The 24,209-nt window shown below is 33.4% G+C and overlaps 4 protein-coding genes and 1 long non-coding RNA gene across 9 annotated transcripts; 1 reads left to right on the top strand and 4 right to left on the bottom strand.

Moving 5' to 3' along the window:
* Window positions 1-5,390: 5,390 nt before the first annotated feature.
* On the top strand, window positions 5,391-7,762 carry PK1B (protein kinase 1B). Of its 3 annotated transcripts, none has more exons than NM_001036363.2 (6): window positions 5,391-5,690; window positions 6,121-6,440; window positions 6,531-6,666; window positions 6,756-6,898; window positions 6,975-7,098; window positions 7,181-7,762. In NM_001036363.2, the coding sequence occupies exons 1-6, from the start codon at window positions 5,639-5,641 to the stop codon at window positions 7,651-7,653; spliced, it is 1,248 nt and encodes a 415-aa protein (NP_001031440.1). In that variant the 5' UTR covers window positions 5,391-5,638; the 3' UTR covers window positions 7,654-7,762. The 3 variants fall into 3 exon arrangements, with proteins under 3 accessions (NP_001031440.1, NP_001031439.1, NP_180459.2); NM_001036362.3 differs by having other exon boundaries at window positions 5,413-5,681; NM_128452.4 differs by lacking the exon at window positions 5,391-5,690 and having other exon boundaries at window positions 5,863-6,440.
* A 35-nt stretch (window positions 7,763-7,797) lies between these two features.
* AT2G28940 (Protein kinase superfamily protein) lies at window positions 7,798-9,825 on the bottom strand. Of its 2 annotated transcripts, none has more exons than NM_201827.3 (4): window positions 9,329-9,825; window positions 8,777-9,040; window positions 8,574-8,696; window positions 7,798-8,504 (listed from the first exon to the last, which is right to left on the bottom strand). In NM_201827.3, the coding sequence occupies exons 1-4, from the start codon at window positions 9,764-9,766 to the stop codon at window positions 7,941-7,943; spliced, it is 1,389 nt and encodes a 462-aa protein (NP_973556.1). In that variant the 5' UTR covers window positions 9,767-9,825; the 3' UTR covers window positions 7,798-7,940. The 2 variants fall into 2 exon arrangements, with proteins under 2 accessions (NP_973556.1, NP_850128.1); NM_179797.3 differs by having other exon boundaries at window positions 8,777-9,047; window positions 9,329-9,818.
* A 1,491-nt stretch (window positions 9,826-11,316) lies between these two features.
* AT2G08305 lies at window positions 11,317-11,688 on the bottom strand. Its single transcript, NR_140316.1, has one exon. It is a non-coding gene; the product is annotated as an other RNA (long non-coding RNA).
* A 737-nt stretch (window positions 11,689-12,425) lies between these two features.
* EXPA6 (expansin A6) lies at window positions 12,426-14,884 on the bottom strand. The gene is made up of 3 exons (NM_128454.3): window positions 14,426-14,884; window positions 13,912-14,230; window positions 12,426-13,237 (listed from the first exon to the last, which is right to left on the bottom strand). The coding sequence occupies exons 1-3, from the start codon at window positions 14,568-14,570 to the stop codon at window positions 12,928-12,930; spliced, it is 774 nt and encodes a 257-aa protein (NP_180461.1). The 5' UTR covers window positions 14,571-14,884; the 3' UTR covers window positions 12,426-12,927.
* A 3,921-nt stretch (window positions 14,885-18,805) lies between these two features.
* AT2G28960 (Leucine-rich repeat protein kinase family protein) lies at window positions 18,806-23,680 on the bottom strand. Of its 2 annotated transcripts, NM_001336193.1 has the most exons (14): window positions 23,532-23,677; window positions 23,345-23,428; window positions 22,510-23,038; window positions 21,943-22,415; window positions 21,457-21,601; window positions 21,289-21,360; window positions 21,030-21,101; window positions 20,849-20,926; window positions 20,612-20,769; window positions 20,275-20,507; window positions 20,072-20,198; window positions 19,908-19,973; window positions 19,642-19,831; window positions 18,836-19,554 (listed from the first exon to the last, which is right to left on the bottom strand). In NM_001336193.1, exons 3-14 carry the CDS (start codon window positions 22,731-22,733, stop codon window positions 19,146-19,148), a joined length of 2,247 nt encoding a protein of 748 aa, NP_001318309.1. In that variant the 5' UTR covers window positions 22,734-23,038; window positions 23,345-23,428; window positions 23,532-23,677; the 3' UTR covers window positions 18,836-19,145. The 2 variants fall into 2 exon arrangements, with proteins under 2 accessions (NP_180462.2, NP_001318309.1); NM_128455.3 differs by having other exon boundaries at window positions 18,806-19,554; window positions 23,345-23,680.
* Between the last annotated feature and the right edge of the window lie 529 nt (window positions 23,681-24,209).

Here is a 24,209-nt window from a genome sequence, read left to right on the forward strand (position 1 = left end):
ATAATTGTAGAAAATATAACTAATTAAACAATTTTATCTGGTTTCCGTATATCTTTACATTTTTTCTGTTGTTTGGTTTTAGATCTTATTTATTGGACAAGTGGAACTTCCTTTTCTTCGTCTCTCCTTTCGTTCTTCCTCTTCTTTCAAAAATTTCATTGTAGAGGGCAATGTGGAACTTTAATTCAGTTGATCAAAATAGAATTCTATGTGTACTAGTACTAGTACTAGGTATATGTATATGATTTGATGCTGCTTTTGAGGATAACAGAACATATGTTTTATAGGAGTCATCTTGAACTAACAACTTAATGTCGTAACTTATCAATAAATTAATTATCAACTTAATGTGGTAACTTATTAGAAGCACCTAAAGACTCAAAACAGTCTTATATTTGTTTTTCTATGTTTAGAATCTCAACTTTGAATATGTGAATTGTTTTCGTAAGATCTTTGCTTAAATTTTTGTCTAATTGTGGGTGATGATGTTGGTTTCGATGAGGTTAAGGATGACGAGTCTAATTGTGGGTGATGATGTTGGTTTTATGATTCTGATCAGGATGCTTCTGATGAAGGTGATATATATAACATTTCCGTTTATTGTGGATTTTGATTCTTTGCTTATTTCACAATAATCAAAATTATTTTTCTTTGTATTGTCCGAGTCGTTTGTTACATACCACATATGTCTCGTAGTGTTTTATGGGCCGAAGCCTATCCTCCACAATTGAGGCTACAAAGGCACAACTTTTATGGACCTTTAGTCCTTTAGTCTTTATTTTCGAGTTTGTTTTTGTATCATGAATTCTTCTTTCATTAGTCTTGTCTTCTTTTATTTTTTGCTAAAAACATTTTTTTACAAAAGAATTTGTTGTTCATTTTTGTTGATAAGATATGTCACATTAAAGGGAAAATTTGACAACTCTCTCTATACCTAACCTGCCTCTTAATAATTTCGATTTCGGCGTTGACTTTTGTGCAGACAAAACTAACAAAGTACATGTGAACCGTACGGAATAAGCATCATCATTTGAAGAGTCAAGCATCACTATATGTTCTACGGTGACATCATAACCCACTTTGACATTTGCTCCATCAATTTGTTTGACTTTTCATTACATTAATTTCTTTCTTTCTCTTCGTCAACACCTTCCTTGCTTCTAGATGAAATCACATTTGAAGCTTATACGTACAAAATCAATGTTCTAGTATGTTTTGTTGCGTTTGACGTGATGATCTAATTTTTAAAAAATTGACTTTTCATTGACCGAGAAAAAGAGAGAGAGTTTATTCATCCTCTATGAGAATAACCAGTAAATGTAGTCGGATGGTAGCTGGATCTGATATAATGGTGAATACTGAATAGAATCGTCTATTGGAGGAATTGAAAAATCAAATCTAGAAAAGTCTAATAACTTTGTCGGAAACATTTTGAATTAACCAATATATTTGTTAGGAGTTGTTATATACTAGTACGTCACAAGAAAAATCTAGCTTCGCATTAGTCAAATTTTTTGGTTAATGAAAATTAATCTTTGCAGGGTATACTCATAACAGTTGGATAGTTAAAAGAAAAAAAATGGCTAATATAGTTTCATGGGATTTTGACATTTTTGCAATTTTCTTACAAATGGATGCATTGATCAAAGTTATGCAATATTCGTATGTGGTAATATATATAAGCTGGTGTCGATAATTCCTACACATGCAATAGCTTTTTTTTTTTTGTCAAAGCTTAAAAGCATCGAAGTCTATTCTTTTCTTGAATAGTCACGAGCTAACATACAAGTACATGCATAATCTGATATTTTACGATAGAGCCGTGACAAAAAGAGAAAGTAAGAAAGATATTATACGATAGAAACTTGGAAATGGTTGAGAACCTTAAAAGTCAACAACCGGCCATCTGCTTATGGACCAATTATTATTTTTTCTTTATTTATCATTTTAGATGTCGGATATATAACGTTATGCAACATTTTCAATTTATTTTATTTCTAAAGATAAATTTTGGTTAGACAATTATTACAGAAAAATGCTTACACTTGCAAGGTTGTTTGCAGTTTTCAAAGTTAATCATTAATCAGGAAAACAGTAGTTAAAGTATATATATGATTAATTTAGAGATTAGTCAACAAAAAACACAGTATCAAGTAAATCGGTTTTGTTATCGTCATGAACAAAAAAAAAAACATTTAGTGCATGCAAAAGTAGAAGAAACACTTGTTTGAACAATGAAATGTATGATTGGTAAAAGTAAATTTAAGATAGTATTTTTAACATGCTGATAAGTGTATATTCTAACCAAGCAACCAATTTTCTTTATATACGAAGAAAGAAATCTTTAATTTCTCGAAGACCATATTCGTATAAAAGTACAACCACAATTTATTTTATATATGTATAGTGTTTAATCGGTTTGGTTTATTTGAATCATCCAAATAATATACTGACATTAAAAAATAAACTAAAATAAAATAAAAGAGCATTAATTATTTGAAGTTTGTCCCACTGCAATCAAAGAGTACAGGTCAAGTAAATCGATTGATTGGTGTATAGTATCTGGAAATTAGCCTTAATGTTGTATGACATAGAATGGTCCCTTTCTGAACATCATAACTCAGATGATCATTCAATATCTTTGTTGATTTACTCTAATCTGTGAAATTAACTAACTATAAAAACCAGCATCATGTTTTAATCTACTAATAAAGACCATTCAACATATTAATAAAATATAATCCGATGGTGACGACTGATGATCATAATACTAGTAGTAATGGATCAATCAAGAATCCTCTTTAGGTTAGAAAAATAGACTAATAACCAATTATAGAGTTATATTTAAGCTCAACAAAACCCACAATAGTACATTCTCGTTGGTTTCTTCTTAATATTATATTGTTGCTTGTTTTGTACCAACAAAAAAAGTACGAACCACACACTTTCGATCGTGATTAGGCTTCTTTCAACAAATTTTGATTAGTAATATAATTAAACTATCATCGTCTACATAACATATGTTATCCGTTTCACTCAACCTATCTATGTTATCTCTTTGCGAATCTGGCGCGGGTACTTCAACTAGTGTAGAAAGATACTATTCAAAAAAAAAAAAAAAATCTAAGATCACGAGATTAAACATGATATATATATGATGTTTAACAATAACAAAGCGGTTTGTTCAAAAAAATAAAGCGGTGCCGGTATGCTAGAGAGGAAAGCCTTGATAATTACGACCACAAGTTGTATGAGAAAAATTATTGGAACCTTTTGTATTTCATGACCCTGAGAAAAATTGAAAATTTGACTTAACGTGGAGTTTGCTAGAGAAAATGACTCAACAAAATTATATCCCTAGCTTTGTTTTACGTCAAATTGTTACTCTCTTTTCAGTTGGTTCGCTAGTTTGATTTCCGGTATTAAGTTACTAAAAGCACATAATGATATTTCAGTTGGTTCTTGGTAATAAGTTTACACGAGACTTTTGTGGTATTAAAGTACATAATGATCTTTTAATTAGATATTATTAAAGCAAAGGTGAAAAAAGTGGTTCGTTTACTGTTTTTACAATGTGACGACTGACAAGAAACATGGACGTGTTAGGTTGGATAGATAGCTAGATACTATCACGGGGCATTGTTTGATTCTTTCTGGCGAATAATATACACTTATTTTGTTCTTTTTATATATACCAATTGAATCCTATAATCAATATAATATTAGTCCACTAACCACGAGCACTTTTTGCAGATTGACTTTCCAACGATTTATAATAGTAATATCTTCATAAAGAAATTCATTAGCATTCTACAATTTTCTTCATAAACTGGAAGTGACAACAATCGGACATAAAAATGATTCAACTTTTCCATGACAATTTTTGTTTCTTTGGTGAAGAAATTAATCTTTTCTAAATAAACTTTTTTTATTGACCAAAAACAATGTATCTTTTAAAAGATTGCACGGATTCTATGGTTGAATATATTCTAGATTTAGTTTGTAATAGCATATCGTCAACTAGACATAAGTCTATATTCCTCACTAGCTCGTGTTCCTTTCTTCTTTCGTCACGGTTAGTTCAGATCCGGACAAGAATCCTGGATTGACAAAATTTTGGAAATGGCTTAATTAAACTATTGTTTTATCTTTCTTACAATTCTTTGAAACGGTGATATTTCATATAAAATTCTCAAAATTTTTAAATTAGTGTCGTTAAATTCTGTATTAGCAGCTCAACCAGTTAAATATAAAGCCACGTTTTGAGAGAATCGGATTATATCTGAAATTCGATACCAGTTACGAAGATTATATTACATTTGATTTTGAAGTTGTAAGATAAAAAAAATTAGTGTCATTATTGTATGAACTTCGTGAAGTTTATTTATGTGCTTCACTTTTAGTTAATAATGTAATATGTATAACAAAAACAAACTTGTATGCCTATATTTAGTACAGGTGGATTGAATCGTATCAATGTCACGTAAAAGTTTTATTTGGTTTAATGTCTCACGTAAAAGTTGCTTTTACTTTTCAGGTGCCTAGCCGTGTTCAGAAATCAGAGACCAAAATCTTATGGGGGCAATATGATCAAATGTAATATACCAACAGTTAGTTAATGCGGATTGTTGACAAAGAAGAACATTTCATGATCGGATATTGTTGACAAAAAACTACTGTAAGCCAAAAATGAACAAAAGAAATTAATGATAATTAAGTATAAGACTTGACAAAACCAAGCCGACATGAGCTGAGTCAAGTTCATGTCGTCAATGTTATAGTGATGATTGACGAATATCCAACGGCTGAGAATGATTGGACCGCAGTGGAATGGACTTTTAACTATAAAATGGGACGAATTATTCATGATTGCTTAATTGAAAATTCACATTGTTATTTTGTTATTTATTTATCATTAAAACTCTACTTCTTTTCTCTTTTAGTCAGTTTTGATAAAATTCAAAATTTCGTTTGTTACAATTTGAATAGTATTTTAAAATCAATAACATCTTTTTTTTGTCATTCTAAATAATTAAAACTCAAAATAATAATTTTTAAAAAATATTGTTTATATATGTGATATAATGTGGTAAAATACGAATCAATATATTTTCGTATAATAAATTTATATTCCTTATAAATTATCGTCAAACTTCATATTACCAATGTTTATTTTTGGGTTAAAATCTCACACTATTTTTTTTTTATACTTCAAAACTCATATATTTTTTGAACAATCATGCCTCCAATATAGAAAAAACAAAATTGACGGATACAAAGAAAAAAAAACAAATTTGACATTGAATATAAATGCAAATATTTTTTTGAAAAAGTAGAAAAAATAAAAAGAAGATGGGGTTTAAAGGCGGGACCGGTCCGTCATCAATGCCACCTCCCTAACTCCTTTCTCTTTCTCTCTTTCAGCTACTTGCAACAAAATTGCAAAATTGTCGACAGAAACTTCTCTCAAATTTAGTTCCTTTCTCATTTATCCACTGCTCTTAATCCAACTTCAATATCTCTCTATCCTCACAATATTTGTTCTGTTTCTCCTTCAACTTTCAACTGATAAAGTTTAAACCTTTATGCTCTTTACTCTCTGATCTCAAAAGGGTTTTGTTTAGTTCTCCTCAAAACCATGGGGATTTGCTTAAGTGCTCAGATTAAAGCTGTGAGTCCAGGTAAGCCAGGTACTTCAAGCTTTTAAAAATAATTTTCCAAACATTACTCATGCAAAATGTTGATTTACTTAAGTTTTGAAGTTTTCATTTTAGTTGGTATAAAGTAGGGTCTTAATTAGATTTTGTTTGCTAATTTTATTTTATTTAGTTTTTCAATATGAGGTTAGGTTTTTTGGTGGTTGGAGGATAAAATGACTTAACTTAAAAGTTAGGCTTAATGTTTTGACAAATCTGTCAAAGGTTTTCATAATAAATTGATTAATTATCTAAAGCTTTGTCTTTTTTTTGGTGTTTGGTTTAATTCACTCCTTCATCAAAATCAAAAACAAATTTACTTTTGTCTGATCTCTAAAAACAAAAAACATGAAAATGGGATTTGTCGAAAAAGTGAAGTCTAACGTTTTTTTGTATGCAAACTATGTGTTTGGTTGTTGTATAGGTGCAAGTCCGAAGTATATGAGCTCAGAGGCTAATGATTCACTGGGAAGTAAAAGCTCTTCTGTGTCAATCAGAACAAACCCAAGAACTGAAGGAGAGATCTTGCAATCTCCTAATCTCAAAAGTTTCACTTTTGCTGAGCTTAAAGCAGCAACTAGGAATTTTAGACCAGATAGTGTTCTTGGTGAAGGTGGTTTTGGTTCTGTTTTCAAAGGTTGGATTGATGAACAGACTCTTACTGCTTCTAAACCGGGAACCGGTGTGGTTATTGCTGTCAAAAAACTTAACCAAGATGGTTGGCAAGGTCACCAGGAATGGCTGGTAAGTTGATCAAATTCAATCTTTTTGAAGTTTGACAAGATTTTTGAAGTTTGTTTAATGTTTCTTTGATTGGTGTTGTTGTTGTTGTAGGCGGAAGTGAATTACTTGGGGCAGTTTTCGCATCCTAATCTTGTGAAACTGATTGGTTATTGCTTAGAGGATGAGCATCGTCTTCTTGTTTATGAGTTCATGCCTCGTGGAAGCTTAGAGAATCATTTGTTCAGAAGTATTGTTTATTTTTCTCTCACACTCTTGTCGATTTTCAAGATTCGAAAAACGTTTCGAGTATTCAAACTTTGTTTCTTGTGGTTGCAGGAGGTTCTTATTTTCAACCTTTATCTTGGACTCTCCGGTTGAAAGTTGCTCTTGGTGCAGCGAAAGGTCTTGCGTTTCTTCATAACGCCGAGACTAGTGTCATATACCGCGATTTCAAAACGTCGAATATACTGCTTGATTCGGTATAAATTTCTTGATGAAAAAAAAAAAACTATGCAAGAAGGCTTTATGTTAACCATGTCTTTGACATGATCACAGGAGTACAATGCTAAGCTTTCTGATTTCGGGCTAGCTAAAGACGGTCCAACGGGTGATAAAAGCCATGTCTCTACGCGGATCATGGGTACTTACGGATACGCAGCTCCTGAATATCTTGCAACTGGTTAGTCTCAAAAGTTATTTCTTTAAATGATTTGAATGATAAACTTTTTTCTGATGACCACTGACTCTTTCACTTTCCTTAGGTCATTTAACAACCAAAAGTGATGTCTATAGCTACGGTGTTGTGCTTTTGGAGGTGTTGTCTGGACGGAGAGCTGTAGACAAGAACCGTCCACCAGGAGAGCAAAAGCTAGTGGAATGGGCAAGACCGTTACTTGCTAACAAAAGGAAGTTATTCCGAGTTATCGATAACCGTCTACAAGATCAATACTCAATGGAAGAAGCTTGTAAAGTAGCTACTCTTGCGCTGAGATGCCTCACATTCGAGATAAAGCTGAGACCAAACATGAACGAGGTTGTTTCTCACCTCGAACACATCCAAACTTTGAATGAAGCAGGAGGAAGAAATATTGATATGGTCCAGAGGAGAATGCGTAGGAGAAGCGATAGTGTTGCTATCAACCAAAAACCAAATGCAGGTTTTGCTCGACAAACTGCTGTAGGCGTCATAGCTACTGCTTATCCACGCCCGTCTGATTCGCCTCTGTTTGTTTGAGTACGAAACGATGAATGTTCTCTTTAGTTCGGATGTACAGTTTTGTTTCTGCTTGTGTACCGAAAGGATTCTCAGTTCATGGCTCGTTTACACGACTCAGAGATTTGACAATTGATCTTTGTAGTGCGAGAATTGACTAACATAAGTATAAATGATCTCATTGTCTTCAACTTCAAGCTCTGTTAGTGTTACATGTAAAGAAGAAATAAGAACAAAGAAAGATGCTTTCAAACATATACATAAGCAAATGCTTAAGAAGTTTATATACAGTGAAGACACTATTTCTACTACCATGTTCTGACCAGTCCTGGTGTCCAGTTTCGCCAGTCTAGCTTCGAAAGCGACTTGTTTAAGTTCATCTTATCCCTAAGATCAAGAACCTTCTTACGATAACTACTACCTTGCTTCTTTAGCTCAGGCTCACTCTCTCCATTGAGCTCAGCTTTGATTATCTCTTCTGTTTCATCAGCAACTGGCGGAGGAACGTTTTCCGCTTCTTCATCGATGATGCGTCCAAGTAGTGATACGACTTCGCTCATTTTAGGCCGAGATTTCGGTTGCTTCATTAGACATTTGTTTGCTAAAGCAGCTACTCTTTGAACAGACTTCATACAGTAGTACTGGCCTTCGAGCCGTGGATCGACAATCAGATGGAACTTCTTCGAGTCTGATACATAAGGCTTCACCCATTCTAAAAGCTTCTGTTCACCTCGAGGTCGATTTCTATCCACTGCTCGTCTTCCCGTGATCAGTTCATACAACACTACCCCAAAGCTCCATACATCACTCTTTGCCGTCAATTTCCCGGTTTGTACATACTCAGGAGCTGCGTAACCAACCGTACCTACAACCTTCCATACAAGACAAAGTTAAAGACTTCAAGAGATGTTATGTTAAAGAGTGCTCCAATAGAGACATACTGAAGTTGAGACATGACCAAGTCCTTCAGGAGGTCCTTGCCTAGCTAATCCAAAATCCGAGAGCTTTGCACCGAATCTCTCATCAAGCAAGATGTTTGAAGACTTGAAATCTCGAAATATCAACTAAAAGATCAACAGAAGCAAATTCAAAACCAAAACACAAAACACTCTTAAATCATATAAATGGCAATGAAATGCTTAACCTGAAAATCCATTTCTTCATGAAGATAAGCTAAGCCTTGAGCAGCATCTTGCGCAATCTTCAACCTCATCATCCACGGTAGAGATACCGACACAACTCGGCCTACGAGATGATCCTCCAAGCTCTTATTACACATAAGTTCATAGACTAGAAGCCTTTGCATCCCTCTTTCATCATCATCAGCACAATACCCAACTAACTTCACAAGATTTGGATGATTCACTACTCCTAGAAAATTCACCTCATTGATCCATTCCTTATGCCCCTGAACACTAGAACAAAGCCACACACACAAACCAATCACAACACATAATTCAAAATTCAATCACAAACCATAAAGTAAAGTTTCTCCTTTTAAGTTCAAATTTGGTAGTAGCTCACTAAACTTGAAACTTTAACAGAGTCATACACACACATAACAACAGACCCACTTCGAGAAATCAATCACAAACCACAAAGTAAAGTTTCTTGAACCAAACTGGCTCAAAGTTGAAACATTTTCGAGACTAATTGAAAGCAGAACAGAGTAAACAAAAAAAGATTAGAGTCATGCCTGTAAACCTTGACGATTAAGCTGTTTAACAGCAACATTAATCTTCGAATCAAAACCATTAGAGTCTGAAACATCAACAACACCTCTATAAACGCAACCAAACCCTCCTTCGCCAATCAAAAGACCTCTATTGAAACCTTTAGTAGCTATTTTCAGCTCTTTGAAAGTAAACACCTTTAGATCATTCTCAGGAACAAGTCCACCGATCCAACGTTGACTTAATGGCTTGGGAAAAGTAAGTCTTTCCGGTGAGAAACTCCAGTCTGAGTCAAACTCGGACCGGCGAGTTGGGTCTGAAGTGGTGGATGATGCTACGCTTAGAGAACGAGCCCATGAGAGTCTTGAAGCTCTTGAAACAACACTGTCTCCTCCTCCTACTCCTTCTTCGATTGTTGTTGTTGTTCTCTTGTCGCCATTGGTGAAGTGAAAACACTTCATGTTCTTCTTCTTCCCCAAATCCGACCGAGTCAACGAAAATAAAAATGGTGACTTTTTGGAAGAAGATGATACACTTTGAAGATGGCTTATGATCTGATGTGACAGGTTTTAACTCGTAGTTGATGACGTGGCGAGTTAAGAATCGTCGATTCCGAGAGATCTAAAATTTCTTGACTTGACCTAACTTTGGTATAAGTACTACAGTAATAGTCTTGCTCAGAACGAGTTAGTCGCATAAATGTTTTTTTTTTGTGTGTGTGATATAGAAAATTCGATTACTAATAGTTTACATCGACCACATTAATGAATTTAAAGTAAAAAATTCTATAAAAATAAATAAAATATATTTATCTATTAAGTAGTAATGCACGAGTTTTTTTTAGGTAACCATAAATATACATATAAATTATTTTCTGATAAGAATATTATTCATGAAGCACCAAGATTTTGAACCAGTCTCGACGATTGACCAACTTTGATTAGTTCTAGTTTTATTGTTGTTGTTAGTTGATCGGTCGATTCATTTTTATTTTTCTCACCTAACTAACTTTCGTATATGGAACATGGACATTTGATGGGCCTTTCTCGGACTTCACTTTTAAAAATTCTGATTGTATATAGGTCAGAGAATACATACATAATTTTGATATGTTAATTTAAATAATGCAAACTTCATTTACTGGTTTCAAACATCAGTTGATAATTATGTAAATAACATGTGAGACATTTTGTAGAAAAAGGAAGAATTTTGGCCAAAAACTGTTATGCTATTTACAAACTCAAATTGTATCTTGGAACAGTCAAAACTAAGCCAATATAACTCAGTCCAAAGTTTAACTCATCAAAACAAATGTTTTCTCCATATAAGAGGAATGGGGAATAGATTTCTCCATGCAAGAGGAGGATTGTAGCAAAGGTTTCTCATAAATAAAAAAGAAACACATATTAGAGGTTTGTTTGTAGTTAGGAGAAATAATAGGGACTTTTGGTTTCTAGTAAATTTCACATAAATGTTCTACACATCAATGAAATTATATTGTTCACACACGAGCAAAGAAATTGATTTAGTATACCAAAAATGAATGTACAAATAACTAAAAATAAATAGATCACATATAGAGATGGCTAGTTAGGTTTTTACAGGCGTCTTTCACATCTACTGCCATTATCAAAAGAAAACTTTCATTAACAATCCATAAACTTTTTTACCATCAAACATCATATAACATTTATATTTTTGACGTCACATTCATAACACCACTATTCACACTTCCATTGATGATCATGCCATCGTAGATTCCACGGTTGGTGCAGTTGAAGTCACGCCACAAACAGACATAATGCAAGATCCGATGTTTGCGACATTGGCTGGTGAGGGAGGAGGTGTGGGTTATTGGGTTATTGAAAGAGTTTTTCCAAAATTTGGTTATTTGTTAGATACTTTTACCGAAGAAATGATTGATGACTTATTAAGATTTTATATCTACAAAATATTTACACATATTTACGATATTGTTTACAAATTTCTCATTGAAACCTAAATTTCATATTTGTTTAAAGTGAATGGAAGAGACTATAGATGTCCTAGGGAGGGAACAAAAAGAACCCACCACCCATGTGCGAATCTCGTCTTCTTCTTTCTACTCGTTAAGTACCCAATGGACCTTCCTCGTTGATGTGACTCTCATATATAGCTTCTTTCCGATTTCACCCTTTTTTCTATCTATTCCCTCCTCTCTTTTTTCCATGTACACATTTAAACTACAAAAATTGATGGGAACATGAAAATGGATTATACAAAGAGCAACCCAAATATTTTTCTTTCTTTAGTTAGTTTGATCAGTGACAAGAAAACAAAATTATATAGGTGAATAATAATTTGTTAACTAAAAATTTGGAACGAAATTTTGAGCGTGCGTCTTTATTAATTACCAGCTAAACTATTTTATATAATATTTTTGATAAATACTACAATAATAATTAACAAGTTAATAATGATGTAAAAGTCTATGATGCATGCTCATATAGTGAAACAAAAATATTTAATAAAATTACATGTCCCACCTAATAAAATTATTAGAAAAATAAGTCTTAATTTTTCTTAATTTTCATCATATGTATTGTCGCATAATACAAATACTATTATCTAATTCATGATTTTTTTTGATGAAAAACGTTTCAAATATATTATAAATACATGCAAAAGCTATTTATATTGGATGGTATGGGTTTGGCTCAAGAAAGAAAAAACAGCAGGCAACATTAAATACTTTTCGTGATTACATCTCATTGCTTGTGTACAAAATTTCACTATCATCCATTTTGTTTTAGGCTTTTAAAAGAAATCCCATAAAATCCCATGATTCTTCTTCTTTTATTTTTTCTTATCATCCACACTATTCCACCCAACCTTTTTCTTTAGATAACTCAAATATTTATGGCCAATCAATTAATTTCCTTTCTTTTATTCTAACTTTCTAAGTATAGTAACCAACCATAAGAATTGAATACCCCCACCCAAACCACTTTAACATAACCGAAATTAAACACCCTTATTCTTAAGTATAAAAATACATAATAAATGTCAAACAACCATTATAAACAAATACAGAAAATTGAAGCAATTTCCATAAAAGAGTAGAATATAACCTCTCTATCATTTCAGAAGTTTTTTCCATTTAATATCAAAATTTGGTTTGTAACAAAATGATGTTTACTTTTCAGAAAAAAAGAAGATAATAAACCATAAACATACACACATTTATATATAAATTACAATATGGAGTTCTACAAGAAGCATTACAAACACAACTATTACTGCTTCTTTTACTATAATACGCTGAAACCAGAAGTACTCTTCACATCTGCTTCACAGCTCCTTCTACTTTAAACAAACTTCTAATTTCACCCCTAAAGATTACACATTTAACATTGAAGAACTAAAAAAAGACACCACTGTCCCACGTTTCACACTCTCCAACGAACACATCAGTAAAAAAACACAAACCCATGAGAGGTAAGAAAATTTGGAATTTTAGTGGTCTCTTAAAAAACATAAATATATATATTAAAATTTCTCAAATTACTAATGCCTTCGGCTGGAAATTTTAATAGTAATAATGAAAATACTAATATTGATAGATGAGTTTCCGATAATGCCCTCAGACTCTGAAGTTCTTTCCCATGAAAGTCTGACCAAACTTCCAATTCGCCGGAGCAATGTTCCACGACGTCGAGCTTCTACGGTCACTGCTTGTGACTCTAAAAGAAAGTGACTGACCAACCAAAACTGAGTTAGATTGCCAGTTTTGTCCCCAGTTACGACTCATGGTCATCCACGAAGTATGTGTTCCTTTCACACCTAGCCGCACTATGTTTCCGGCGCCAGCGACGTTAGTGACTAGAACCAAGTTAAAATAACGGAAACCGTTGATTGTGAACCTTATTCCTCCTCTCTTCCGGCATGGCACTCTGTTGTGAATAAAAGAAACAATACAAGGTTAGTTATGTCATTTCAGTGAAAAGTTGAGAAAACGCGTTGTTGACTAAAAGACACCATTCCATTATTGTAACTCTTGACTTTTATTATATGGTACTGATAAAAGTAAAAAAGAAATTGTTGGAAGGACAGTTTCGTCTTTTTGCAGAAAATAAGATCTTTTAGATTTGGTAATTTAGCCAAGTACGAGAGACCCGACATAAATGCTGCACCGGCTCGCGCCAAGAATCAAAAGACAAGACTTTTTGACCGTACCCCTATACTTCTAACATATTATGTTTGACACCCTAAATGTTTTAATTCTACAACATTAAACCAAATTATTCAGAATCTATAAAAATAAGACTTATCAACTACACCATAATATTTATAAATGTTATGTTTGATACTCTAAACTTCTAGTTCTGTCGGCATTAACCCTAATTGAACAGAATATAGACGCAAGACTTCTCGACTAGTACCCTAAAACTTTTAATCCTGCCACATTAACCCCAATCATTTGACCCAATACTTCTAAGATGTTAATTTCATACCCCAAAGTTTAAAATCTATCAAATTAACTCCAATTTGTCTTTCTCAACTAAACAAAGCCTAGGTTTAAGCTGATATATAAGATTCCACTGAAACAATAAATTACTCTTCTTACCGGCGGAAAGAGACGGGGACGATTCCGGCACGATACTCAGCGATCTTGAGAAACATAGGCATAGCAAGATCAAAGTGAGGTCTAGGAGGGTTACACCAACCACCATTGTCACTAGGCTGAGCAAAGTTCGGAGGACAGAAATTAGTCGCAGTGATGAAGATTGAAGGACTACCAGAATGGCACCATTTTGGATCACTAGCACATTTGAGCTCAAAACAAGCACCACAGCTAAAACCATTGTTGAACAGAGCCGTGCTTAAAGCCGCCGTGTTCACACCATAGCCTTGGCTGTATAAGTTACCATAACCACAAGCTCCTCCTGAAAACAAAAAACAGAGCAAAACCGTTAATTTGACAATGTGGTGGTTTGGTTTAGCATAGATGAACATAAAGATTGGATCTTTAAGGTACAAAATCAAGATTTTAACATTTTCACAATGTGGTTACCAAAAAAGATTGGAACTTTAGGTTGATGAGAATGTGGAAGAGAAGAGAGAGAGGGAGAGAGACATACCCATTGTTCCAGAAGCATCAGAGCCACCGTAGAAAGTGGCGTGAGCAGTTTCCCAACCACCACCATTGTAAACTCCTGGGATTCTTGCTTCAGACAATGCAAGAATTGTAGTAAGAACAGATAAAACCAAGCCCAACATTGCCATTATCTGAGAGAGAGACTGAGAAAATAGAGAGAGATTGGGAGAAATGGGCAGAGGAGGCAGAAGAAGAGTTTATTGGAGTGTCTCCATGTGTGTAGGGAAGGGTATAGAGAGGTGACTATATATAAATTGGGACTTAAGCATTTATTTATTTCTCTTGCTTTGTATTATTCTCTTTCTTTATCATTACAAAAGTTTAACCTCTAGGGGTCATAGTTCTCTAGCTTATGAATAGAGATTACTAAACACGATTTGGGTTTTTGACAAAAGTTTTACAATTATTTGTATGTGTAAAAAAAGTCATGCGTACAAATCCATAATTAAATGTTTGGTGTATGCCCTTTCCCTCAATGTGTCTCTACCAAAATATAGTTATTGCTAAGACCACTTGCGTTTAGTAACGTGTGGTTCACACTGCCCAATCATAGTTCATAGTGTACGGATAAAGATGATGTTATATCACCACTAAAATCTGATAAAGATGTTACCACGCTCCATTGAAGCGCGTTGGGACGACCACTCTTTAGTTGCTATCAAAATTTTTGCGCCCTTTAAAATTGCTATATCGTCTCTGGCTATGGACCTATGATAACTATTGATGTGTATTGAATTTAAGTAATACGAATTTGGTATTCTAGTAATGGCTATGTTAATTTTAGTTTCTAAAGAAACGGTTATAGCTTATGATCATGGTTATTAGTTTATATCATCATTTCGGCTATTGGACTTATGTACAGTAAAAATAATATTTTCTTTATCATATATTTAATGCAATTTGGTAAATTTTACATTATCTTTCGCCAAATTATTCAATTTTTATATACGCAAAAAGCTAGACCTCAATTCACTTTTTTTTTTCTTTGCTCAAAAGAGAATTGTAGGTGGAAATTCATATTATTTTTTCGAGATCATAGAATTTTGAAGTTTCTTGTCTGAAAACGTTTATGGATGGCCAAAAATAATTAAATGCAGTAGAAGAGTTCGAAGTGAATAACTGAATATGGACACTTAACTACTAAAAATAACATAAGTATATATTTTTCGGTATTATCAAAGAATTGGAAATATTTTATTTTTGTATTTATAATGTTCTAATGATGTAGATATTACGTAATTATGATGAAATATTTTATAGTGTTCACGGGTGTACGAGTTTTCTACTTGATACAGTGAAAAATACTCATGGAAAAGTCCCGCTACTTAAAAAATATACATTAGCATAAAGAAGTTGTTATAGTACCTTAAATTAAAATCAAAGACAAAATTATTGTTTTAGTATCACACCTAATACCTTTCTTAAGCATAATTTCCCCTTTGTTGCAAGATACATGATTGGTCCTCCGTACGTAACGGACATAAGAAAAAAATAGAGAGAGGGTACGTCACGTACCGTACGTGTATGTTACTTGGAAGCTAAATTAATAACAATTATCAAACTTCGTGAATCAAAGTTTGATACGCCCTAAAAAATTCACACGTAAATATCACTGCAATGTGATTTCGAGAACTAATTCAACTTTTGTTGTTTGTAAATTAGGATCAAGCTTTCCAACCATAATTATTTTAAGTTGAGATCCTATGTTTGGAGAATCTAAAGATTACAAGTAATATGAATTGATATACATGAGATCTTTAATCTAAGTACTCCAACATGTCTTCTCTAGAGACCAACTTTGGCACACATTGGAGTAAATTTGGCTCGAGACAATGGTTTTCTCAACATTAGGCTACATGAGCAACAAGAACGACACCGGATTGAACAAGTCCTCGAGTAACAACCCTAAACTGGATGCAAAAAATTATTATGGATATCTAAACGAACAATGAGTTGTAGAATATAATGGATAAAACTGAAACAAATGAATTACTATTTTGAAAAATGTTTTAATGCATCGTTAATCTATGTTGTTTTTCATATCTACTCTATTTTTTTTTCAGTCACTAATTTTAAATATTAATTCAACTAATACTCATATACGTACAAAATCAGACATGTGTGGTTTGGTAAGAGTAGGACTATACATACCATCTAGAATTGAGATAGATTGACTAACAAAAGGAGATAACCTAATAATATGCAAACATTGTCACATTTTATATCATCTTATACTTAAAAAACAAACCCATCTTTGACGAATTTAGCCTCGAGTGAGTATGTAATATGTATGATTGAAGAAGGCTAGGATTGGATGATGAGTGATGACTAACATAAGGGACCACCACATGGAATCCTATCAAGTGTACTTGTCCGACGTATAACTTTGGGACCCTTTTGATTACCGTAATCACCGGAGCATGTAAACCGGTGAATCTTTGTTTAAACTGAAACATTAAAATTACTACATAATAAGCTCACCACCTAAAAAACGAAACTAATGTTAATACTTTAATGTTTCTTGAAATCCAAAGACAAATTGAGAAAAATACTGAATTCTCGAGCCGCACGCGCCAAAACAATGCCAATATCTCTGTTTTGTTAATGGTGGCTCTTTTATTTTCTTTCATTATGGCTAAAAGCATAATGCTTTTTTGACATCTAAAAATGTTTGCTGAACATGTTGTGGAGCCTATTGTAATTTTAGTAACAGGAAGAACACTGTAGTTTGAAAAATCACATGGTTCTATCATAAAAGCATTGTTTTAAAAAGAAGTTTAAATGGTCTATATGATGTTATATATGCATCAACATATGGTAGCAAGTATTTTCTAAGTGTTAGGGTTTAGTGGTTTTGTTATTAAACGGCTTTAAGAACATTAGGTAGATCTAGACAACTTTCAATTTATCGTCGAAACTTTGAAATATTTTAAGTTTATTATGAATCATAATATCTTTATAATATTATCAGAAATTAGCTAAATTTTTTTTTTTATTTAAGCACTTAAACCGCCTACATGTATCTAGGCTCCAATTAAACATTAGATATTGGATTCTAGTTTTTTTTAACACTACTTAAAAGAATAATAAGCTTTTACCATTGCAAGAAAATAGAACATAGAAATTGTATTTGGTAAAGAAAACCCAAAATGGTTGGAGCTTGTGAAACCACTGGCTACTACTCTTCAAGACTTCTCCAACCTCCCATGTGATCATCTCGACAACACTTAAATCCGAAGTCTTACCAAATCATAAAAGTAACTAAACTACGTGGACCATTGGCGTATGGCTACGTACCCAAATCGTGAAAATTTTCTTCGTAGAGGTTTTACGAATCCAATGCGGTAGTCCCCACCCTATGAAACTGTGTCTCACCATGTGATTACACCAAATCATATCTGACTCTAACATAGATAGCTTTAACAATTATATCATTCATTCTATTTTATTGTTATTAGTGATCAGTTCTGTTATTGTTTCAGATATTTTGACTGGCTAACTGTTTACAGCAAACAAGAAACTGATATAGACCTTTTAAAAAAAAACTAAGTTAACAGTTTTGTTTTGGAAACATTAAAGCTTTCAAATTGCGAATAACACTTTCTCACATAGTGCATTTTCGTTCTGACGTTTAACGTAATGCTTATATGATAAGAAAAAGAAAATATTCAAGTTTTTTGTTGGTAAAGAGACATTGAATAGGCAGAAGACGTTGCTATAAACTGAACCAACCATTTTCAACTTGTTCACACACATAACCGTTTTCGCATTAATAGAAAGAAATCAAAATAAATATGCTCTCATTAATCCTCTTACAAACATGGAACCCGGATCCTGCTATGGAAAATTATATATGTTGAATGTTCTAGTAACTAATGTGACCGTAACTAGCCTGATAAGCTTATGCAAAAAAAAAAAAACAGCTTATGCAAAATCATGGCATGTGAGTAGGCGAAAACTTATACAAATACAATCAAAATAATGTGATATTAATATAGGTATGTTTACATATCTCGTGAATTGATATCCAATGGACCTGCAAGATTTTCATCTAATATAACTTTCATTTTACGAAGAAAATTATACTTTGGAATTTGATGTGAGTCGTGAACTAGTCGTCTTTCTTACTTTTTATGATTATGAATCCTAACTTCTTGGTCCAACCTATATATATACAAAGATTTCATACCGAAAGTCAAATATATGATATTATGGAGATGTACTATGTGAACAACAAATGTATAATTATGAGACTGGTCCAGAGAAACATTAGATGGAAGCAGATTTGTAGTCCATGGACCAAAAGAACTAGTCCAAAACTTGATAATTATCAAACAAAAGTTTTTGATCAATTACAAAAGGAGTTAGGGAAGCATGTAACATAAACAATGACAACATATTTTGGATCAGTGAGCATATATAAACAATAAAAATACCATAATCCGATGAAAAAAATCATCAGAGATTTGCAAAAGAATCATTTATGATGGATCACCGCCAAAACACACACAAGGCCACAACCAACATAAAACCAAACCAAACCAAACCAAACAAAACATCCACACTAATATCACATACGACCACAATCACAAGTAAATACAATGAAGTCGTACAAATAAATGACCACCAAAAATTATATTTTTGTAAAGTAAGTCAGGGAAATCCAAAATCCTTAATAACCATGGGATTTTTTTTGGCACAAGTTATCGTGCTTTTGGGTTAATTTCGGTTGTAAAGCTTGTGCTCATTTCAACAGAACTTCTTGATCCCATGTCTTCTCTCACTCCTCGCTTTGAGTTTTCTAATGTTAGACATTGCTTTAGTTCATTAGTAACTTGAGACATGGTTGGTCTTTTCTCCGAAGAAGGATTCACGCAAGACATTGCTATCTCAAGAGCCTTCCAAACAGAAGTAGGCTCATAATCTCTATTGAGTCTTGGATCCACAACGTTCTCAATATCTCCCTTAGTAAGCATGTATCCCACCCATGCTGCTATGTGCGGCTTCTCTCGGGTTTGCTGAATCACAGGTCGACTTGTGATGATCTCCAATAATACAATCCCAAAGCTATATACATCACTCTTTTCGTTCAACCTATTTGTTCGATAATATCTACAAACAAAACATGAAGTATTTTTTTTTTCAAATGAATGAGGAAAAACAATTTGAATCAAACTAGTTTGGTGATGTAAAACTTACTCGGGATCCAAATATCCAGGAGTTCCAGCAACAGCTGTTGAAACATGAGTTTCACCTCCAACTGGAAATGATCTTGAAAGGCCAAAATCGGCGAGTTTTGCTTGGAAGTGTTCGTCTAAAAGTATATTTGTTGTTTTTACATCACGATGTACCATTGGAGGTTTGCAACCCGTATGCAAGTATTCTAATCCTATATTTATATAATTAAATTGTTCATGTTAGATGATCCATATAAAGTGATTAATGCATTTGAGCTAAGAACGAACCTTGCGCAGTTTCGACGACAATTTTTAGTCTACTTGACCACTTCAATGGAGAGCCACCCCGTTCTCCTATAATTAAGAAACTTTTAGTAATGTTATAAAAGCATGAACATTAAAATATGGCTAAGTAATCACTATTTTAAAATGTGGGAAATTCAAATTTATACCTGATAGATGTTGTTTTAAGTCTCCGTTCGGTGCATACTCATAAAGCAGGGCCAAGTTGCTTTCTTCATCACAATATCCAACCAAACTAACCAAATTGACGTGGTGCACTCTCAAAAGAAGTTCAACCTGACCACCCATGTCCAAACAAATTTAAGAGCCATCACATGTTACAATATATTCCATGTATTATGTATTAACATACCTCAGCTTTGAATTCCTTATAGCCTTGTACTGATGATTGAGAGAGTAGTTTAACAGCTATTGGTTGCGTACCATTTAAAATACCATGATACACTACCCCAAACCCTCCTTCTCCAAGAACTCTTTCAAAATTATCTGTTAATGCTTCTACCTCTGAATAAGTGAACCTTTTCGTTTGAGTAAATATAGACGGTCTATTTGGTAACCCATGTTGCACTGTAGGTAATGAATCAACTGTCACAACCAAAAAGTTCCATGAGATTAGGCATCTTTTGGTATGTCATCATCATGCATGCATGTTACGATAAGAATATATATCTCATTGTATAATTATGTACCTTGCGTTGGCCTTCTCTTTTTGAAAACAAGAATGAGAATCAGTACGGCTATAATGATGAGCACAGAAGCTACTGACGCAACAACTGGTACAATGTACGTTTGATTGTTATTATTTTTGCATGACGCATCGTTACACAACTTTGGGTTTCCTTGGATCCTTAAGAAAATAAGTGTTGTTGAATAAGACTATAGGTTGAGGAAAGTTGATAAAAAAAAAAGAAGGGTGAAAATCTTACGTTAGCTTAAGCCCATTCTTTTCTCTATCAAGAAGCAATTTAGGAAGAGGACCCGTAAGGTCATTCCAATTTAAATTTCTGTCAAGGTAAACACAAAATTACAATGTCAATGTAAAGTGACAACAAGTATACCTAGTGAAATATAAGTGGCCGGCCATTATGTTTGTTTATATCAACTTACATGATCGATAATGACTTCATGCTGGCTAGAAACTCGGGCACTCCTCCAGTAAAACTATTATTTGACAAGTCTCTAGTATTTATAAAACGTTAAAAAGTCAATCTATTTTCCGTTAATAGGATAAATAAAAAAATAGTATGAGATGAGATATTTTTTTTCGTCCAATTTGTTATAAGATGTGAAAAATTAGAAATATGTTGGTCACAATATAAATGTTTTCTCATGGATCGCGTTTAAGTAAAATACTAATAGCTCTTACAGTTTTCGAAGCTCGGTCAAATTTTGGAAGGCAGGCGCAATGACCCCTTTTAACCCTCGTGATGACAAATCTCTGTTCACAATATAAGAACATTTTTTCAGATATAAGATACTTAAGACTTAAGAGATTTAGGTTTCAATATGCTTATGAGATATATAATGATCGTACAAAGAAATAATTCTTGGAGGAGTAGACTTATTTGTGTAGCTGCATTTTAGATCTTCCCACTTTAATAGTTCAGGGACACAAGGATCTCCTTGCCAACTAATCATCTTCAATCCATAAAATGCTTCGATATCCTTCATAGCAGCGACTAACATAATGGTTCGAGGAGGAAGCCAAGAATTAGCATATAAAAGATTAAAGTTTCTTAATGAGGGTATGTACTAAATAAACAAAAATTCCACCCTATTATTTGCAAAAAAAAAAAAGATTAAGTTGGTTCATTTATCGCGCTATTTTTAACAAATATCATGTCATATTTCATAACACAATTTTTAACATGGTAGTACAATATTTCAAATTAAACACGATAAACACATGAATATTTTCTCCGTTTTGTGACCATTATTTTTCCCCCAATTTTGTGATTGTTTTTTTTTTTTTTGCAAATAAGCCCTTTCTTACAGAATAGAGAATGGAATAGTGGCGTACCGTCATTTGGATTTGTTTCAGCGTATGGAAAGTCCACAACCTTGAAAGCCTCAATAGCACTAATCAGCGGTGGAAGAGTTGACCTTGGAGTTCTAACGAGTTTCAAGTAGCACAACCCGGAGCTACATTTGTGAGGTGATAGGTTATATTTGGTATCTGATTGTAACATCGTAGGACTATATGCTGACTGAATAATATCTTCTTCCAATTCAATGTCGAATTCTCTAGTCTCATTGCCCCTCAAAGCTTGGATTTCGGCAAAGTGAAAGTACACGTTAACCTTGTCACTGTCGTCATCTAGAGACACGTAAAATCTCAATGGCAAGCTGGCATTTTCGGGCGTGATTCCCATCCTACTTACAGCTTCTGGTACTTGAAAGGGACTCGAGGATCTCACGTTGAGGGTGGTGTTCACATCCGTTTCAAATTCATTATATCGGTCCCATTTGCGATCAAAAATATCATCAGGATACCTAAAACCATTTTTGGAGTAGCCATGCAAAAGTAAATGAATCATGTTAGATTGTTTTTTTTTATAAAAGAGTTGCTAAAGTTGAGTTTACATACCGTATAAAACCGGTAGAATTGCTACTATAGGCCCGCCGGTAGATGAGGTCTAAGGGACCGAATTGAGTCAAATATGAATCATTTCTTAGTGGCCGTAGTTCCAAGGTTGATATCATTGGTATAGTTGATCCTGTTTTGACAAGACAAATCTGCAATAAGTTCGACGTTGTCATGTAAATGATCTCACGATCTTTTCCGAATTCCAAATCAACCGCAATCCACATGTTAGGCCCAACATGTAAATCAAATTTGGGATATACATTAAGACCATCATAATTTCCATATCCGAACCCTGCTCTTATCAAATAGTTGATGCCTTGCTCTACTTTCAGATTATAGCAGTTTCGTATTCCATCGGGAAAATATCTCAAATCCTTGTACTGCCTGTAGATATATGTGTTATCATCCCCAGCTTCACCACGTAAACCACTTAAAATAAAATCAGCATCAGATGAGAATGTTAATCCGGTTCGTGGGTCGGTATAAGGAGACTCATTAACGGGTAAACCGCAATCCAAACTGATGAATCCTGGCAAGATACAAAATGTATTATTAGTGAAAAATAATGTTTTCCTTTTGTTAGACCATGAAGCTTATAAGGAAGACAATCAAAAGTTTTGGAAAACAGAGAATCCTTTATTTTCTTTAACCAAATCTCTTATATCTGTAATCGTTAATATTATTTTCATGGTGGCTATGCGTACAACAAAGTAGAAATCGGTTAGTGATCTCGACCAGTCGAGCAAGAACACTCAACTACTTGGCTAATCCTTAAGTCTTTATGTGTCAAAAACTGAACATGAAGCAATTATTAAAAAAAGGTATATAGAGAAACCTCGTTGATCAGGCGGCTGAGCTTGAACAAGATGTGTAATGGCCAAAGCCCCAAAGATGAACACCAGTAAACGTTGACGACGACCTTCCATTTTCAAGTTAAGTTAACATACAAATTTTTGAAACCAAAGACAATCTGAAATATATGATACAATATATTGATTTTCTAGTACAAATGATAGAAATACTTTAGATGAAGATCAATTAAAATCCAAAACACATGTTGGCGTGGAATACTCTCCAATTATAGATTCATATCCAAGCACGACTGAAGAATGGTCTAACAAAGATATATACATTTATATTCCACTTTGTGGAAAAAAGAGAGCAATTTAATCATAAATCAAAGCACCTGATGTAATCTTTGTTTAAACAATGTAAAACCTGCCAAGTTGATCTAATGTCAAAGCTTTATAAACTATATGATAATTCTGCTAACGACTTGTACTTAACAACAACTTGGTGGATTTAATACATTTTGTTGACTTTCACTCAATTATAATCGCAATACCTCTGCAATAATGTAAAATTCTTGGTCTTCAAAAATAAACTAAGATTAGTCTTTTCTTGACAAACCCTAATATTCGTTTTGTTTGCCTGTATATGCATTATCTATCTATGGCTTACTCATAGACGTTAAGAGATAGCTGGCCTCTTATAGTTATAGCTCATATTCTCAGTATTACTATACATTGTCAACCAAGAAATTCTACATCAACCTTTGTTAATATCCCTTGTTAGGTGGGATTTAGTGGGAAAAGAGATCAAACCTTATTTTGGAAAGATCATTTCCAAACGCTACTGGACCATTATCCACTTGGTTCACAATTTGCTTTTTTAATGGAGCTTTGACAATCGGAAACTGT

This window comes from Arabidopsis thaliana, chromosome 2 (genome assembly GCF_000001735.4).
Source record: "Arabidopsis thaliana chromosome 2, partial sequence".
Classification (NCBI taxonomy): Eukaryota; Viridiplantae; Streptophyta; class Magnoliopsida; order Brassicales; family Brassicaceae; genus Arabidopsis; species Arabidopsis thaliana.

What these genes read in the sequence shown, in the direction of transcription:
- PK1B (NM_128452.4), top strand. Translation starts at nt 6,045, where the DNA reads ATGAAAATGGGATTTGTCGAAAAAGTGAAGTCTAACGTTTTTTTGTAT. An exon ending in AGAGAATCATTTGTTCAGAA is followed by an intron (nt 6,667 to 6,755) that starts GTATTGTTTATT and finishes TTGTGGTTGCAG; the next exon opens with GAGGTTCTTATTTTCAACCT. An exon ending in TCCTGAATATCTTGCAACTG is followed by an intron (nt 7,099 to 7,180) that starts GTTAGTCTCAAA and finishes CACTTTCCTTAG; the next exon opens with GTCATTTAACAACCAAAAGT.
- AT2G28940 (NM_201827.3), bottom strand. Translation starts at nt 9,766, where the DNA reads ATGAAGTGTTTTCACTTCACCAATGGCGACAAGAGAACAACAACAACA. An exon ending in ATGAAGAAATGGATTTTCAG is followed by an intron (nt 8,697 to 8,776) that starts GTTAAGCATTTC and finishes TTGATCTTTTAG; the next exon opens with TTGATATTTCGAGATTTCAA. An exon ending in TTGGTCATGTCTCAACTTCA is followed by an intron (nt 8,505 to 8,573) that starts GTATGTCTCTAT and finishes CTTGTATGGAAG; the next exon opens with GTTGTAGGTACGGTTGGTTA.
- EXPA6 (NM_128454.3), bottom strand. Translation starts at nt 14,570, where the DNA reads ATGGCAATGTTGGGCTTGGTTTTATCTGTTCTTACTACAATTCTTGCA. An exon ending in TGATGCTTCTGGAACAATGG is followed by an intron (nt 14,231 to 14,425) that starts GTATGTCTCTCT and finishes TTTTGTTTTCAG; the next exon opens with GAGGAGCTTGTGGTTATGGT. An exon ending in GTCCCCGTCTCTTTCCGCCG is followed by an intron (nt 13,238 to 13,911) that starts GTAAGAAGAGTA and finishes TATTCACAACAG; the next exon opens with AGTGCCATGCCGGAAGAGAG.
- AT2G28960 (NM_128455.3), bottom strand. Translation starts at nt 23,435, where the DNA reads ATGGAAGGTCGTCGTCAACGTTTACTGGTGTTCATCTTTGGGGCTTTG. An exon ending in TGAAACAAATCCAAATGACG is followed by an intron (nt 21,602 to 21,942) that starts GTACGCCACTAT and finishes CCATTATGTTAG; the next exon opens with TCGCTGCTATGAAGGATATC. An exon ending in TGTCGTCGAAACTGCGCAAG is followed by an intron (nt 19,832 to 19,907) that starts GTTCGTTCTTAG and finishes ATATAAATATAG; the next exon opens with GATTAGAATACTTGCATACG.